The 17,500-nt window shown below is 48.6% G+C and overlaps 1 protein-coding gene across 4 annotated transcripts in view; it reads left to right on the top strand.

Moving 5' to 3' along the window:
• The window catches only part of ahrra (aryl-hydrocarbon receptor repressor a), a 74,494-nt gene extending 67,154 nt beyond the window's left edge, over window positions 1-7,340 (top strand). For all 4 annotated transcript variants that reach the window (XM_079360972.1, XM_079360970.1, XM_079360971.1 and 1 more), the window contains 4 exons: window positions 2,866-3,010; window positions 3,096-3,229; window positions 4,469-4,671; window positions 5,851-7,340. In XM_079360972.1, coding sequence (XP_079217098.1) covers window positions 2,866-3,010; window positions 3,096-3,229; window positions 4,469-4,671; window positions 5,851-6,985 — 1,617 coding nt within the window. In that variant the 3' untranslated portion in view covers window positions 6,986-7,340. The remainder of the gene's footprint in view (window positions 1-2,865; window positions 3,011-3,095; window positions 3,230-4,468; window positions 4,672-5,850) is intronic.
• Window positions 7,341-17,500: the final 10,160 nt, after the last annotated feature.

Below are 17,500 nucleotides of genomic sequence, written 5' to 3'. Positions count from 1 at the left end.
ACTTAGAACCTTATTGAGGTCACTTAGAACCTTATTGAGGTCACTTAGAACCTTATTGAGCTATAAGCAGGTTTGCTGTGTAGAACAAACACAGGCATCCTGCTGAAGATGTGTGGAGTCTGTTTATGTCTCCTTTTCTCTGTCGTGACTCAACAAGTGTTCAGGTCTGTGAGTTCATCCTGATCCTGTCCGTTCTCCTCCATCCCTCCGTCTCTTTCCTCCGCGTAACGAGCCGCTCTCAGTCCGATAATCGAGACGGCAGGTCGAACCCGCTAAGTCCCAGCTAAGAGGCCACAGGAAGGCGAAGACCTCTGTTTCACCCTCACACACACTCTGTGTGTGTGTGTGTGTGTGTGTGTGTGTGTGCGGGCACTGATAAGTCAGCAGCCGTTCAGCTTCCTCTGGCGGCTGCAGCAGCCAATCTTTAATTATGGATGATATCAACACGGACTCGCCTGTCCTGAAATCATCCCTCTCCCTCCAAACCATGAGTAAAGTGCTTTTTACTGTTTAAATCCCTCCTTTAACCTCACGTCTGCCCACACACACACACACACACACACACACACACACACACACACACACACACACACACACACACACACACACACACACAATCTGACACTTTGGGGTAGAAATTCTTCCGCTTCAGCTCTCCCACTTGGCTTACAAGCAGACGGGGGCAGTAACCCAGCGCCATGAAATCGACATGAAAACCAGAGCAGTCTGTGTGTGTGTGTGTGTGTGTGTGTGTGTGTGTGTGTGTGTGTGTGTTGCATATCAGTATGAACAAAGGAGACTGTGGATACGTGCACAGCAGCTACATGCTAACATTAGCATGGTAATCAGGCTCCTAACATGTTCCATCTTCAGCTCGTTACTTCAGAGAGATACGATCACAACTTTGCTCATTTAAATAAAAACGCAATGGTTGATGGGAAACGTGTTAAAGCTGCTCGTCCGACAGCGAGCGAGCGAGCTCTCCCCCCGTGACAGACGCCTGAATCACAAAGTAAACAAGTCTCTGACTTGTGTCGAAGTGTAGATCCTCTTTGACGAGCAACAAAGTTACCCAGCATGCAAAGCAGCGTGCAGTGAAACGCTGTTTGACCAAACATGGAGTCACGGGGAGGTCACCCGAGGTCGAGCAGCTCCCATCCAGAGACTGTCTCCGCCTCTCGGAGCCCTGTCAGCGCCGCGGCGACCCCCGGGTGTTGAAGTGCTGTTGTTAACCTGTTTGAACCTGTAAGGTGAACAGTCTCCTCTCATCAGATGATGATGATGATGAAGCTGTATTTCAGACAGTCATAAAACCTTCTCGGAGTCTTTCCCACATGTGACAGAGTATTCTGATATTTGGTTGTTTTTAAGTGACTTTGTTTTCCTCTAAAGCCTCGACAACATGTCACGTAATTCTGAGCCCGCAATTGTAGTCAGAAGGACACTTATCCTTAATGTCCCACAGAAGAAGAAAGGAAAAGGCTTCTCTCAGCAGCACCACAAGAAAGCTGTGCAGAGGAGCACGAAACCTCCGCTGGCTTTTCATCCCGTTTGTTAGCGAGGCCGCTCGCCTTTGAAGGTCAGCGAAAATATCACTTATTCTCCATTTTTCCCTCCTCTTTTCCTCTCTGTGATTTTTACGAGAAACATAAACAATAGTCACTGGATCCGTCTGCCTGACTGCCGGTAGGGAACCAAACCACAGGCCGAAGACGGTGGGAACAGATTGTGTTTTCAGAGGCAGGCGATCAAAAAGCCTCGCGTGCCACCAGTGTGGAAATTCTGGAGCGAGAGCGCGGGAGGAGGGAGAGAGAGGGAAGAGGAGAAGGTTGAACGTTTTAGAGAGGAATCTGTCAGGGAATGACAGAAAGCAAAGCTATTGCTGGAAAAGAGAGAGAGGCATGACGAGAGTGGGCTGGAACCCAGCTCTTTATGTGTGTGTGTGTGTGTGTGTGTGTGTGTGTGTGTGTGTGTGTGTGTTCGCTGGGCTGGACCGCTGTTCAGGAGCTGGTGTCACGCGATGTTTGACAAACACAGCTGCCCTCTCTGGCCCTCCAGCTGCCCGAGCCTCAGACTCTCCTCTCCTGTACGTGTGCACATTTACAGCAGCCAAACATGAGAACATGCATGTTCCTGTGACTCTCGTCTGTGTGTGTGTGTCTGTGTGTGTGTGTGTGTGTGTGTGTGTGTGTGTGTGATGAAGAGGAATTTGCACGCTCGCTCTGAATCCTCAGGCAGGCTGAGTGAATCTGAGCAGCAGTTTGTCCTCCAAACTGAAGCGACGGCGTCCAGAGTCGAACACGCGACCTGACGTGACGAGGAAGGCCTTCCACCTGCCTTCCTCCTGAACTCTTTATAAGTATCAGACCCAACGGTGCTGGCGCTGTTTGCAGCCAGACGTGACCATATTTGGTCAAAAGGGAGGAGTTTAAGTTTTAAAGATAATATCAAAGAGTTATCGACACTTTTCACTTCAGAGTGAGATTCTTTTTTTGGTGTGAGCGAATCGAAGCTGGACATATTTAAGATCGTAGAGAGTTGTGTGTGCTGGAGACTGCCTCTAGTGGACACTTTAGGTATGTCGTGTCGGCTTTAGATAAAAGTTGTGTAAGCTCTGTAAACATGGCCTCAGTGTTCTTCACTGCTTGGTGCTTCAGGGCCAGACTTTCATGTCGACCTCTGAACCAGCACTGAGGTGGAGTCCATCCATCCATCCAGTCATCAGGCTCCTGCTGCCTGAATCTTCTAAAGGTGTGAGAGGTCCGAACGCCTCCAGGCTGACTGAAGGAACCCGACGCAGCTGATAAGAACACAGAAAGTCAAGTTAAAACTTGAAATGTGACAGGTTTGAATTTTCCCCCCCAGACGGACGTGATGCACCAGAACGTGTTCGACTACATCCACATCGACGACCGTCAGGAGTTCAGACGTCAGCTGCACTGGTCCATGTGTCCTCCCCAGCACCAGGGGGCGTCTGCGCACCAGGACGGCCAGATACCTGCAGGGACAGGTGGGTGCTTCGACTGCTCTGTGTGTGTTGTTCCTGCAGCACGTGGCGTGCTCCAGATTGAGTTGTCGTCTCTGTGATGTCTCAGGTGAGGACTTTGTGGTGAGCAGTCTGTTTAATTCCCCCGAGGCCGGGGGGATTCCTCCTGAGCTCTCCTGCTTCCTCAACAGATGTTTCATCGCCAGAGTCCGATGCCTGTTGGACAGCACCTCTGGCTTCCTGGTGAGTCGTCTGAGCCCGACTCAACAGTAACTTCACTTTGCATGCACAACACGCATTAAAATAAATCATAGAGTAATGGTGCCCACAGTCTGGGAGAAGCCCCAGGCCTGTTAAAAGTGTAATGACCCCGCTGGGACAGAGAAACTTGTGTACAGTTATTTATAGTTGTGTTGGAAAGTGTTATGAGGACTCTGGACGCCGGGTTCATCCCTCGTGGAGCGGTCTGGAGAGGAGCGCTGGAAAATGACAGAGAAACTCGAAAATTTAATGATGATTTGAGTTTTCATCAGGGTCACACACACACACACACACACACACACACACACATATAACATGTAGTTCGGGCTCACTGATGTCATCCATTGAACTCTTAACGAGCTGTTAGAAGCCGAAGCTCGCCGGTTGCCATGTTGGAAATCTCAGCCTAACGTTTGGTCAACCTGACCCTCCGCAAAACGGCTACAATGTACCAGTCATCTTAGCCACGCCCCTAATTATGCAAATGTAAATATAGCTCGTAGCCTTACTAACATCAAACAGATGAGTGTTTCAGTAATCACCCCTGAGCTCATCAGGCTGCACATCAACATACTGTAGGTGTCAACAGCACTTTCAGGCTTTTGCAGCCAAGTGGTCACTTGAGGTACTGCAGATTATTGCATTTCCACATGTTAACTTTGTGTTGGTGCACGAGAGCTTCTTCAACACAAAAGGAAATAAGTTATAATAAACATTAATTTTAATAAAGGATAAATCACAGCCAATCACACTGAGACAATAAGACACTTTTCAGAACGACGTCTCATCCTGCATCTCAAAGCCAGTCTGAGATTGAGCCGTCCTCTGTTCTGATTGGTTCTGATCAGGGGTGATGCGTTCAGTTTAAAGTAACACACCACAATGCAGCAGATCAACTGGAGTTACATACAGAGAGACGAGAGCTCTATCAGGACTAAAGGATGCTGAGGGTCTTACACAGTCCAGAATCAGGACTGTCTCTATTTGGTGCAGATTGTTTTCTTTACATACTTGAAGCATGTTTCACATTGTTTTGGTGAACATGTATCTGGAGTCCAGGGACAGTGATGAACATGTCGTGGTTAACCCCGGCACACCATCTCTCTGTTGAACTGAAACGGTTCATCAAAATGTCAGACAAAAAGGTTCGAGAAAGTTGTTTTCATCCAGGAGCAACTGCTGTCTTCAAGCGTGTAAGCGTCCTCCTCTCCTTCCTCCCAGACGATGCAGTTTCAGGGCCGTTTGAAGTTCCTCCACGGTCAGAAAAAGAAGTCGGGGTCCGGAGCTCTGGTCCCTCCTCAGCTGGCTCTCTTCTGCATCGGAGTCCCCCTGCTGCTGCCCTCCATCGCTGAGATGAAGATGAAGAACATGCTGATGAGGGGGAAGACCAAAGGAGGAGGGATGATCTCTGCACTGGAGCACGGGTAAGCAGAAACCTCATATGTACGACACGTCACTCGTTTAGTGCCGCTGATTGTTTTGATTGAGGTGCTGCACAGCGAGGAAAGGTCACGCGTGTCCAAACAGCATCCGCTCAGCTCCAGCTCTGATGTGTGTGTGTGTGTGTGTGTGTGTGTGTGTGTGTGTGTGTGTGTGTCAGAGCACGCGTTAAAGAGGGTCCTGTGATCTTACATATCAAAGATAACAGCTCATTACTTTGAAATGGATCCATAATTAAACCCTGAGTCACAAACACGAGCCCCGCCCTGGATGTCTTACCTGTGACCAATCAGGATTAAGTCCACACCTCGGCCTGTCGGCTCGCTGAGCGCTCAGAGCTGCAGTCAGCCTGCAGAGATCCAGCACCCCCTCTGCTGTTCACTCCACCATCACGCTCGTCTCTGCAGGAAGATACAGATAATAGACTGCAGGTTTACTTTGAGTCACACGGTCCCACCTGAGCTTCAGGAGCTGAGGTGCAAACAGAGGAAACACATTCTGAGCAAATCCACTGAGCTTAATGTCCACCTTGATTTTTTAAAACTGAACTTGTTGACCTTGTTTGTGAAGTTTTTAAACGGTTTCCTCTGAAAATAAAAACTCTTCAGACAGGATGAACATCATCCTCATTGGCTGCCTGGTAGCAGCATGCAAATTAAAAAACAATGAGCAAGAAAAGCAACCACAATAAGAATAAAGAGTTCAATAAAACAACCAGATATTTCAAAAAGGAAAGAAGTCTCCGTTACGTTTCAACAGAACAAAACACAATCAATCACAGAGAACAGATGGTGAATTCATCTTTTACTTTGAACCAAAGTTCACCACATTATTTGAAAAAGCCAAAAGACTCAAACACATGAAGTTTTAGTGTCTGCGCAGCTTTAAGAGGAAATGAAATCTACTGTAATTGTTGTGCCTTTAAAGCGCGGAGCTCTGACCGCCATCGATCTTTGGGTCGAGCGCTCGGAAAAGATGAGTCACCTCTGGAACGATTCTCTGTTGAACTGAAGTGAACCGAGCGTACGTTGATGTTTGTGCTGTGAGTCATCAATCAGCAGGAAAACATTCAGCAACTTTAAAGAGACACGCTCTCGTCCCCGAGGACGACGCCGTCTTTGTTTACTCTTTGTTTTCTGATGATGTCACTCTCTCTGTCACAGCGAGCGAGGGGAGCACCTCCGCAGACACTCCTTCAGCGGAGGGATGGGCGACATCACCGACCCCCTCCTCCTCTCCTGTCCCACCCCCGGCGTTACCCAGCGAGGTCACCACACCCCCTGGACCCCTCTCTCCAAAGACAACCTCAAGTACCGGCCTGACGGTTACTACAGCCAGGAGGAGCCGCTCAACTACTGCAAGTCCTCCATGGGCCCCCATAAAGGCCTGAGCCCGGGTCTGAGCGGCGGTGGCTGGCCTCTGCGTCCCAACTCGGGTCCCCTCCGAGCGGGTCAGGGCGTCGGCTACCTCCCCTCAAACCGTCTGAGTAAGGTGGGTCCGTACGGGAAGCCGTACCGCCTCTCTCCGGGCTGCCACGGCGGCCGAGGCGGCGAGGTGTTTGTGTCGAAGCTTTATGGGAATGTCCAGATCCCGTCAGATCCCGACGCGTACTGCGTGGACCTGGTGAAGAACGAGAACGGATACGGGGAATGCTACGACGGACATATGATGCCCCCCATTAAAATCGAGCACGACTCGGACTCTGAGAACGGCTGCGACGCCTACGGGCAACCGTGGGCGGGCCGGGACCCAGACGCCATCGACCGCCGCTACGTGAACGGGGTGTACGACCACACTACGGGCCTCCACCTGAAATCTGAGAGCGATTACTACGACCCTCAGTACTCGCCCTGCCAGAGAGCGAAGGCAGGAATCAGCCCGCCGTACAACAACGGCAACTATCAGAACTATGCAGGAAACAGCAGCGGCAACGCCAGCAACCGTCTGCTGAAATGTGACAAAGACTTGAGCAGCGACAACAACGCGTTCAGCCCGCAGAGACTCTCGCACTCCGACTCTCTGTGCAGCAACCAACCCGTCAACCTCATGGACTCACACCTCTACCAGCAGGACCCGCACAAGGCCTACATGAACCCGGACTACAACAAGCACGCCTCTTATGAGTTCAAAGGTCACGGCTTGATCCACTCAATCAAACGGGAGCCCGTGGACTCCCCGCCGTGGTCGGAGAGCGCTCACGACATCAGCCAGGCCATGATGGTCGGCCAGAGGAACGTTATGCCGTGTGTGATGAGCTCGGGTCATCACAAGTCCAACCCCTACATCTACATGCCCTGAGAGCGCACACACACACACACACACACACACACACACACACCAGCATTACACACAGACTCTGAATATGAGGATCTCCAGGATGTCAGCGTTTGGATCTCTTCTTCGGCGTGATGATGAGGTCACAAACACGCTCAGGTTTAGCGTCAGGACAATCACAAAGAAACTTTGAATCCGCTCTGCTGAGAGATGATTTTGTTTTTAAAGATTTTTTCGTAGTTGGTTCCCAGCACTTTTGGATGTTAGTGAAAATGCGACGTCTCGTGTGTAGAGACACAGACTCAGTTTGTTGTTTGTGTCGTGTTCACCCGGCGTGCTGGGAAAATTGCTGTAATAAAAAAAAAAATTGAAAAAAAAATTTGAAAACTTTGTTCACAGGAGAAGCTGAGACAACGACGCTCGTCGAGAGAGATAATCAATGGTCCTCACTTTAAATCGTTTCTGCCTCAGTGACGTCTGAGCAGGCTGCTGCTTTCTATGCAGCTTTCAATGATGTCACAAAAACATGATCAAATCATCCACACAGTCAAAACCAGCTTTGTCAAAGTTACACAATAATAAGTCTGCAAGCAGAGTCTGTAGTCTGAAATCAAATCCCTGATTTCATGTACTTCAGTATCTCAGCAGAAAAGTCAACAATACAATCCAGTGCTACTGTGCGAGACGGACGTGAAAAGTGTGCACAGGAAACGATCCAGTGAGCGCCACAAGCTGAAAGACGGGAACGTTTCTCACAATCACTGGAGAGTTTCGTGTGCAGCGGAGAGTTTCGTGTGCCGCGGAGAGTTTCGTGTGCAGCGGAGAGTTTCGTGTGCCGCGGAGAGTTTCGTGTGCCGCGGAGAGTTTCGTGTGCCGCGGAGAGTTTCGTGTGCAGCGGAGAGTTTCGTGTGCAGCGGAGAGTTTCGTGTGCCGCGGAGAGTTTCGTGTGCCGCGGAGAGTTTCGTGTGCAGCGGAGAGTTTCGTGTGCCGCGGAGAGTTTCGTGTGCCGCGGAGAGTTTCGTGTGCAGCGGAGAGTTTCGTGTGCCGCGGAGAGTTTCGTGTGCCGCGGAGAGTTTCGTGTGCCGCGGAGAGTTTCGTGTGCCGCGGAGAGTTTCGTGTGCAGCGGAGAGTTTCGTGTGCCGCGGAGAGTTTCGTGTGCAGCGGAGAGTTTCGTGTGCCGCGGAGAGTTTCGTGTGCCGCGGAGAGTTTCGTGTGCAGCGGAGAGTTTCGTGTGCCGCGGAGAGTTTCGTGTGCAGCGGAGAGTTTCGTGTGCAGCGGAGAGTTTCGTGTGCCGCGGAGAGTTTCGTGTGCCGCGGAGAGTTTCGTGTGCCGCGGAGAGTTTCGTGTGCAGCGGAGAGTTTCGTGTGCCGCGGAGAGTTTCGTGTGCAGTGGAGAGTTTCGTGTGCCGCGGAGAGTTTCGTGTGCAGTGGAGAGTTTCGTGTGCCGCGGAGAGTTTCGTGTGCAGTGGAGAGTTTCGTGTGCCGCGGAGAGTTTCGTGTGCAGCGGAGAGTTTCGTGTGCCGCGGAGAGTTTCGTGTGCCGCGGAGAGTTTCGTGTGCAGCGGAGAGTTTCGTGTGCCGCGGAGAGTTTCGTGTGCAGTGGAGAGTTTCGTGTGCCGCGGAGAGTTTCGTGTGCAGCGGAGAGTTTCTGGCGTTTTGTCTCACACGATCATCTTCACGCTCTTTTGACATCTGCAACGTTTCACCAGAGCACGCAAAACTTTCTTGTGAGGACGCTCAGCCTCTAGTGCGCCACAGAAAGTATTTTTCTGTATTTTCCGTGCGTGTCCCGTTAATTCTTTGGACTAAACGTTTTGGTATTGCAGCTGTTAAAGGGGCTTTAAAGTCTGCACGCCATCTGATCAAAGCGTGTCCATGATCTCTGACATCCTTTAACATAAAGAACTTTTTCAATAATCACAAACCAAAGGCACATTTCTCTTTGACAACAGAGGTGCTGCTCCTCTCGTTCCTCCTTCTCTTCGGTCGTTTGCTGTTTTTTTCTAACTGTTGCTTTTTATCGTTTTGTGAGACAAAATAAACCGCTCTCCTGAGGCCGCCGTGCAGCTTGTGTTAAACAACGTTTTTAGAGAGAGTGTTGAAACAGCCCGTCTCTCTGCAGTCACACACTGAGAGTAACTACAGGAGCCTGTCAGGGACAAAAACCAACACTTGGAGTGGACACACTTTGATCAGACGGCTTTGCCCGAGAGATATTTAACGACAGGTCTGTGCGTGCCGACGCCTCTCTGAGCTGAAGTCTAAACGCTCCCTTCTTTCAGTTCATCGTTACATCGAACATAAACTCATCGCGTGACAATCAGAAGAACAGCAGATCTCCACGTCTGACGCTGAAGGTGACAGAAGTCCCTCTCTGTGCACGGTGACGTCCTCGTCCTCCTGTTGAACATAAAAACACAAGTTATGTTTGTCATCTTTTGTCTGAGCTAATGTTGTACAGTGTGGATTAGTGTTTATGACGAGATCAGCATTTCAACTGGATGCAGCCGCTGCAGAAACGACACATTTTCTTTGAGATGAATTTACACTTTTCATGTTGTCTGTTCAGTCCAATTAAAAAAAACATCTGACTTTGTCTTCACACTCAGTATTTTTGCACAAATCAATGAAAAGCACCAAATGGATCGGGCGTCTCAGTTCTGTGAAGCTACGCCCGTAGTTTCTGACTTGCACTACTGGGAGAAGGTCAGAGGAAGGTCAGCCGAGTCTTTGAGTCGACACGCACAAGTGTACGAGGTGTCACTGTTTTGAATTTGTCTTTTTCTCTGTGTTTGTTCATTTCAATAAATGTTTGATGAGTCGTATTTATTGTGAGAGACAAAAGTGCGTAATTTAAAAACTCCAGTTTGAAGGCTTTTCTGTTTCACTAAGGTTTATGAAAATGGCTTTTTTTTTCTCTTGCTATTGTTTTGATAATTGTTGAAAAAGACGGTAATACTTGTCTCATGGAGGAGGTAGCTGCAAGGTAGCGAACACAGTGTACATATGCAGTGTCTTCCGATGTTTCTACGTGTTTTTGCAAATGGGACTTATCGATTAAAAGACTTTTCTTTGTATGGAAACCTGAGTGTGTTGTTATTGTGTTCTGATGCTGTTATTATAAGAGAGAGAGGACATGTTGAGAGAAGTCCGTGCAGGTGAACTGATCCCCAAAGAAGCTACTTAAAGCTCATGCTAAAAACACAACGAGGGGGTGTGGCCTAAAACATTACATCTCAGTCATACTACAGATAGTGGTCAACCAATACAAATATGCTGAACAGCTTCGTCTTGAGGTCAGAAGATAAGAATACATTATATACACACACAAGGTGAAAAAAAGTAAAGAAATTAATTTAAATATCCGAGGCCGGATTCGAACCTTCAGGCACGGCGACGATGAGTACATCCTTTGAACATGGGGCGAAGACACATTTCATAGGCGAGTCTCGAACCATCACGTCTCAGAACAAACCCAGGTTACATTTAAAATAAACACGAGGAACCTGAAGCATCGCCACCCTCAGCACACCCAGGCTGAGCTCCAGGAAGTGACGCCACCTTCCTGACCACATGAGTTTTTAACGTGTAACATGAAACTTTCAAAGTCATGTATCCGATACAACGACCAGTCTTTCAAAGTCCTTTGTTAGTTGTTTTGGTTGAACACAAAACTCTCTCATTTATTTAAACGATTTAACATTTGGTAATAACTGTTTATAGCTCATTTGCAAAGTTTGCTATTAGCATAGCCTACTAAGCCGCTGTGACACACGCTGTCACGCTAACCCTAACCCATGAACACTTGAGATAAATTCAGGAGGAACGCTGAAATCCTGCAAGTTTCTTTGCCACAGTCTGAAACAGTTTTCAGTGAATCAACAGAAAGACTTTTCATAATAAACGTGAATGGGTATGATATGATTTAAATCACTGTGTGCACATCTGATCAGTACCGTTAGTGCTAGCCTCCTGGCTAACATTAGCTTCCTCTGGGCCTGCTATATGTGGCTAATATTACCGTAAAAACGTCTCATATCACCAGAAGAAGAGGGTGTGGATGTTTGGAAACAGGCTCCATTTTAGTGAAGTAGCAGTAGATGAACTGCTTGTGCTGCTTGAAGAGGTCATGGTGAGTTTTTAACATGTGTAACATGAAATGTGGTCGTTGCTTTAAGTTTGTTTGCTGAAATAAAATCCATCATGGCCTCTCTGACGCTCTCCTCTCATAAACGTTTTCAAGAACTAAAAATATCTCAGTTCTTTTGTTCGGTTAACATCCTGGTCTCTTTAGTAGCTGCTGAATTTTTCACGCTGACCGAATGTGGTCTCATCCTTCAGATTTGTGTCTCTATGAATAATTAAGCGGCAGCAGAACAGGATACAGTATCTGTAGCCGCGCCGCCTGTATGATTAATGTGCTGTAAAGTTGGCACGACAGCTCCTTCACACGATCCAGGAAACCTTAAACCGACACTCACCGCTGTCTGAGGCATCGTCCAGAGCCAGGGGAACGCTGGCACCGCAGAGAGGAGGAGGGAGAGGACACGAGGGAGGAGACGAGGGGATGTAGACCAGGAGCTGTGGTCAGATCCCCGTCCTCAGGAGTCCCAGGAGAACTGGACCTCCATCAAACTGGGGAGTTAATTGCTTTCTCTTTGCACATCAGCTTTTAAATGATCTTTCTGTTCTTCTGTAACCAAAGTTAAGAAGACGTCATAGCCTTAAGGTCTGAAGAACAAGTGTCCGGACTAAAACCCCCCTTATTCTCCTTTCAGGTCGTCGGCCTGTAAAAACCTACATACTGACGTCAGTGAAAACCCTCACTTCAGACTCTGCCTGAAACAGTTTGTGTCAGCGACTGTATCTCTAAGACCCCACCTCCCAACGTGCCCGCTTTCTTCTGATTGGCCAGCTCTCTAAAGGCCTTCCGGGCGGGGGGCAGAAGGCTGCAGGGCTGCCAGGGGAGGAGAGTGCTGGGAGAAGAGATTCAATGTTTCAAGGTTCCCCCGGCTGACGTAGAGGATGGAAGCCTTCAGGTGAAAGTCTTGGTTTCATGTCGGGGAACGATGGCGTGATCTGCAGAAGAACTCTGCAGACTCAGCCTGTTTTACAAACGGGGATGAGCAGAACAGGTACACTTTAAGTTTCTTCAAGCTACATTTCATCTGTGACCAGCAGGGGGAGCAACTCTTGTTGACTCTCGTTGTTGTGCATGAGCGACTGCACCGGGCCGAATGTCCACCTCTTCCAACCGTGCCAGTGTCAGACCAGAGCAATCACCCTGGTCCAACGAACTGGACTTTGGGGGTCGGATGGATCGCAGATACTGTTCGAGCTCCGGTGGACAAAAAGCACTCATGTCTGACAAGTGAAACTAATGTGGCCCACCAGCAGGGGGCGACTCCTACAAATAGAGAATCAAAGTCTAAAAATGGTTGCACTTGTCAGGAAACATCTCCCTGACAAGTTCCTGGGTTCAGTCTGTCGTTTCAAGTGAAAACAGACCGAGGTTCATTGCATGCTCATTACTGTGCTCTGAGGACCTGAATGATGCTTTCAGATATGTGGGAGTCGTCTCATGATATCTGTTCTCTAAACTGGAATATTCCTCCATTTTAAAGGACACTTCTCAAAGGTTGCAAGTTCCTGGTGTGAGCAGCGTGTTGTTGGTCATGTGCGTGTGAAGATTTGATCTCTTCCTGCTGAAAGCATCAAAGTAAGCTCCGTCGTCTTCTGGCTGCTGAACTCTTCTTTCACTTCTTCACTTGAACACATCGTTCATCTTTAGAAGGATTTTCCTTTGCATGCACAGTTTGCATGGGGCTGCAGGGCTGCTTGTTTCAGGGTTCGATGGACCTGCCAGCAGAGTCTAACTCTGCAGATGACAGGGAGATGGAAAAGTCAGCGCAGGAGGATTACCAACAGCCAAACGATGTTCATGAGTCATCCTGATTCAAACCGTAAATATCGATGAGCATCCGCCCAAAGAGACGAGGAGATTCAGATTCATCGATGGTTTAATAAAGAGTTCTCCTGTCGGCTAACTGAATCCAGAAACATCCAGGACACAAGCTTTTCAAACATTTGGATTCTTCATTAGTTTTTATCTTGATTTAGTTTTGACTTTTTGTTTGCAACTTCAGTTTTTTCTTTCCAGTTTTAAATGCGTTTTTTGTTTATTGTATTATTATAGATATTGTTTATCTTCTTGTCTTTTTCATTATTAATAGATAAGACAGCTGAAGACATATGGAGGGACATGTTGGCAGCAAAGAGCCGAGCTCACGGCCGCTGTAAGGTCGAGGACTAAAGCTGCTCACATGAGGAACGAGCTGATCCGTCTGCTCGCCTCTTTACAGGCGCAGAAGAGAGCGACCACATGACCTCTGAGCTTTTTATCCACTGCAGCCTGCTCATAGCTATGGTTCACTAGCAAGGACCACACCATTATGATGGAGGACGACGTCGTAGGTCGGCCGGTCTGGCTGCAGGGGGGGGGGGTTCTGTCTCAGACGTGGTTCTGCCCGAGCTGATCAGATTTAGATGTAGCTGAGTGTGAGACTGAAGCGTGTGGGTGAGGGTGTTGGAGTGGGAGCGATGAGCCTGAGATGACCGAGGACTTGATGAGGATGAAGGGAGATAAGAGAGTTCGGAGGAGTTCCTGAGAAGTGCAGGACTTTGGGAAATTGTTTCCGGAACAGAGGGGATTGTTGTTTCAGTGAGTGAGAGCCCCTCCCTAAACGAAGAACACGCGCTGTGCGTAGGGCCCCACGATCCATGGGGGGCCCCATTTTGCACAAGTGAATTGAATTTCCCTCAGGATCAATTAAGTATCATCATTCTCTGCAAATGCACAAAGGATGCTGAGAGGCGCACGTAGAGCACCGCCACCAAGTCAGCCCGAGGCAGGAGAGAGAGAGAGAGAGACGCAATGATTGAAAGCGCAAAGCATCACCATCCAACCAATCAGCGGTCAGATGGGCCGGCAGGCAGTTGTTTGCAGGTAGAGAGAGAGAGAGAGAGAGAGAGAGAGAGAGAGAGGGGGGAGAGAGAGAGACAGAGAGAGAGAGAGAGAGAGATGTCTTCCAAACGTCAACACGATGTGGGAGCTATGCTAAAGAAAGAAAGAGTCCAAACAGGAAGCAGCTCGTGTTTGAAGGTTGTGATGTTGTTGAAATAACAAAGAAAAAACTTAGTGGCATATAAACATAAACTGTTAGCATGTCTGCTCGTGCTCATCATGAGACAGAAGACATGATAGTTGTGTTGAGATGTGGAGATTACATTTACAGATGAACATTTATTAGATGTTTTGTTAACTGAATATATAACTGAGTTTTTAATTGGCCAGTTGGTGGTCACATGTTGGCTCAGGTTTACAGCCGATCATGTTTTTAATAGAAGTATAAAAGTGTAGAAATTTAAAACCTAACTACAACATGTGAAAATAAATACATACAATATTCAAATGTAGAAATATCATCCAATTCAATCATAATGAATATTATTAGTTTTAATCATATTTGCATTGATTGCAATTTAATTTTGTGAGGTTAGTATTTAAAATAATTTCAGTGTGTAGTTTACCATTAAAACCAAAACAAATCTATAAAGTTCTTGTTCCACTGTTGATAGAGGCTCTTCATTTGATTCGTTAGTAATTGTAATTTATTTTTATTATTATTATTATTATTATTATTATTATTATGTTATTGGAAGGCGGGGCCCAATCCTGCTTAGGGCCACTTGGCCAGGGTTACAAACAGGGTTAACCCTGTTAAACCTGAGCTGCGAGCCGAGTGTTGATGTTTGCTGAGGTTTGTATGGATGAGACAGGATCGGGTCTGAGGGAGACCAGGTCTGAGAGAGAAACCAGGTCTGAGAGAGAGATCAGGTCTGAGGGAGACCAGGTCTGAGAGAGAGATCAGGTCTGAGAGAGAGATCGGGTCTGAGGGAGACCAGGTCTGAGAGAGAGATCAGGTCTGAGGGAGAAACCAGGTCTGAGAGAGAAATCAGGTCTGAGGGAGACCAGGTCTGAGAGAGAGATCAGGTCTGAGGGAGAAACCAGGTCTGAGAGAGAAATCAGGTCTGAGGGAGACCAGGTCTGAGAGAGAGATCAGGTCTGAGAGAGAGATCAGGTCTGAGGGAGAAACCAGGTCTGAGAGAGAAATCAGGTCTGAGGGAGACCAGGTCTGAGAGAGGGATCAGGTCTGAGGGAGAAACCAGGTCTGAGAGAGAGATCAGGTCTGAGGGAGACCAGGTCTGAGAGAGAAACCAGGTCTGAGCGAGAGATCGGGTCTGAGGGAGACCAGGTCTGAGAGAGAGATCAGGTCTGAGGGAGAAACCAGGTCTGAGAGAGAGATCAGGTCTGAGGGAGAAACCAGGTCTGAGAGAGAAATCAGGTCTGAGGGAGAAACCAGGTCTGAGAGAGAAACCAGGTCTGAGAGAGAGATCGGGTCTGAGGGAGACCAGGTCTGAGAGAGAGATCAGGTCTGAGGGAGACCAGGTCTGAGAGAGAGATCAGGTCTGAGGGAGACCAGGTCTGAGAGAGAGATCGGGTCTGAGGGAGACCAGGTCTGAGAGAGAGATCAGGTCTGAGGGAGACCAGGTCTGAGAGAGAGATCAGGTCTGAGAGAGACCAGGTCTGAGAGAGAGATCAGGTCTGAGGGAGACCAGGTCTGAGAGAGAGAGAGACCAAGTCTGAGAGAGAGAGAACAAGTCTGAGGAAGACCAGGTCTGAGGGAGAGAGACCAGGTCTGAGGGAGACCAGGTCAGTAACAGTAATTCTATGTTGAAACATGGCGAGAGCGTGTGATTGGACGGCTGAACCGTGAGACTGATGATGGATGCACATCAGACCTGAATTTATGAAGGAGAAAGAGGCCACGTGTTGGTAACCTGGAATGTGGGCTGGTCTGAGGATGAAGAGTTGATGGGTTGATATTAGTCTGAGGAGGATCTGCATACACTGCTGTGTTATCAGGGTGTAGCAGTATGGATCCTTGGACTGTGCTGCGATCGTGATCGAGTAGAGCTCAGATGGAGTTCGAAGTCCTTAGTCTTATTTCCTATGCAGTATCATCGAGGACTACGATTTCGTTGGGAGAGGCGAAGCTTCGCTCGTCAGGAAGGAAAGAGGGAAGGATGTAGCCTGCGGAGTACGGCCAATGATGTGGTGGAAGTAGCCGAGGAGTGACTTTTTATCTATCTGCCAGGGATAGCAGGGGAGAAGGGACAGTCGAGGCTCATGGAGACGCGTTGGTGTCGGCTGTGCTCTATGTTGTAAACATGTTAGGGTGATGGGGGGGGTTGGAGGAGGAGGGAGGAATGGATGGGTGGAGGAAAGGGAACCTGACATCGTCAACATTGGCTACTGGAATTGTTGACTTTACTAAGGTGCTTTAACTGTGATGGATCAACCATGTCTTTGTACTAAGGATTGAACTTAACTGTAGTCGAGCGTGTGTGAAAGAATGAAGGAAGGGTAGAGGAAAGGGATGAAGGATGCAATACGAAGATGAAGCAGAAGGAGCTTGAGAGACACTGGGAAGCAGGCAGACGGGGGGGTGATATGATAAGTTTCCACCAGGGGGAGCTACTGTTGCAGGTAGCCCAGGTAGAAGCTGCGTCACGTGGAGACGTCACACGCAGCGCTCCGGTGGTCCAGGATGTGCGGGAACCTTGAAGTTCCCGGTTTGTTTCTAGATGAATAGTAGCCGAGCTTTAGAAGCTCTTCTGCTTTGAGGATCGTCGGGGGGGGGGGGGGGGGGGGGGCAGCAGTCCAGTCCCTGAACTCAACTCGTTTTTTATGAACATTGAGCCTCCATACAGCTCTGTGATGGACAGCCGGCTTCTGCAGAGCGCGAGGAGATGATTGGTTACAGGTGCTGTGGCTGCACCTGTAACCAATCATCTCCTCCTCTCCTGGTTTCTCCGGTTGGGGTGTCCCGCTGACGGTGGAGAAGAAACCGGGGACCCGCTGGGAGTTGGTGGTTTGAAGAGATGGAGGAGCGGCGGTATGCTGGGCACGGCTGTAAACGGATTTACTAAATACTGAACTGTTCTCTGGACTGTTCTCTGGCTGGATGGTAACCGGATTGGACAGGTAAACGGATTGGAATTGGGGATCCGTGGTGAGTAAGCTGTCTCATTGTTTCGATGCGGTCAGCTGTCTACGTGTCGTATTGAGGCTTGTCTCGTGATTGGAGGTGTGGTTTAGGCGTGGGCCTCCATATATCGTCTGATCGTTTTATCGTGACGACATTTTGAGCCCTGTTTATCGTCTCCTCTTCACAGCTCTTTTGAAAGGAATCAATCTGTTGTAGTTTTTTTTAATACTGCAGACAAATGTGACGTCAGCCTCGGGAGTCGAGCTTGTAGTTTTAAGGTCTACGGCGCGTGCACGGAGGCAGTGGTCCTCAGCTCGCCATCCTTGGCTCTCTCTCTTCTGCTGTCTGAGCTCGCTGCTCCTTGATGGGCCTAAAACGAGGCTTAAACCCGGGGACCGTCTCGGTGGCCCTGACGCTGTTTCAGTTTAT

The sequence above is a fragment of the Symphodus melops genome, assembly GCF_947650265.1.
Source record: "Symphodus melops genome assembly, chromosome: 14".
NCBI classification, from domain to species: domain Eukaryota; kingdom Metazoa; phylum Chordata; class Actinopteri; order Labriformes; family Labridae; genus Symphodus; species Symphodus melops.
The sequence above is the reverse complement of the archived record's forward strand: the minus strand, read 5'-3'. Positions and strand labels throughout refer to the sequence as shown.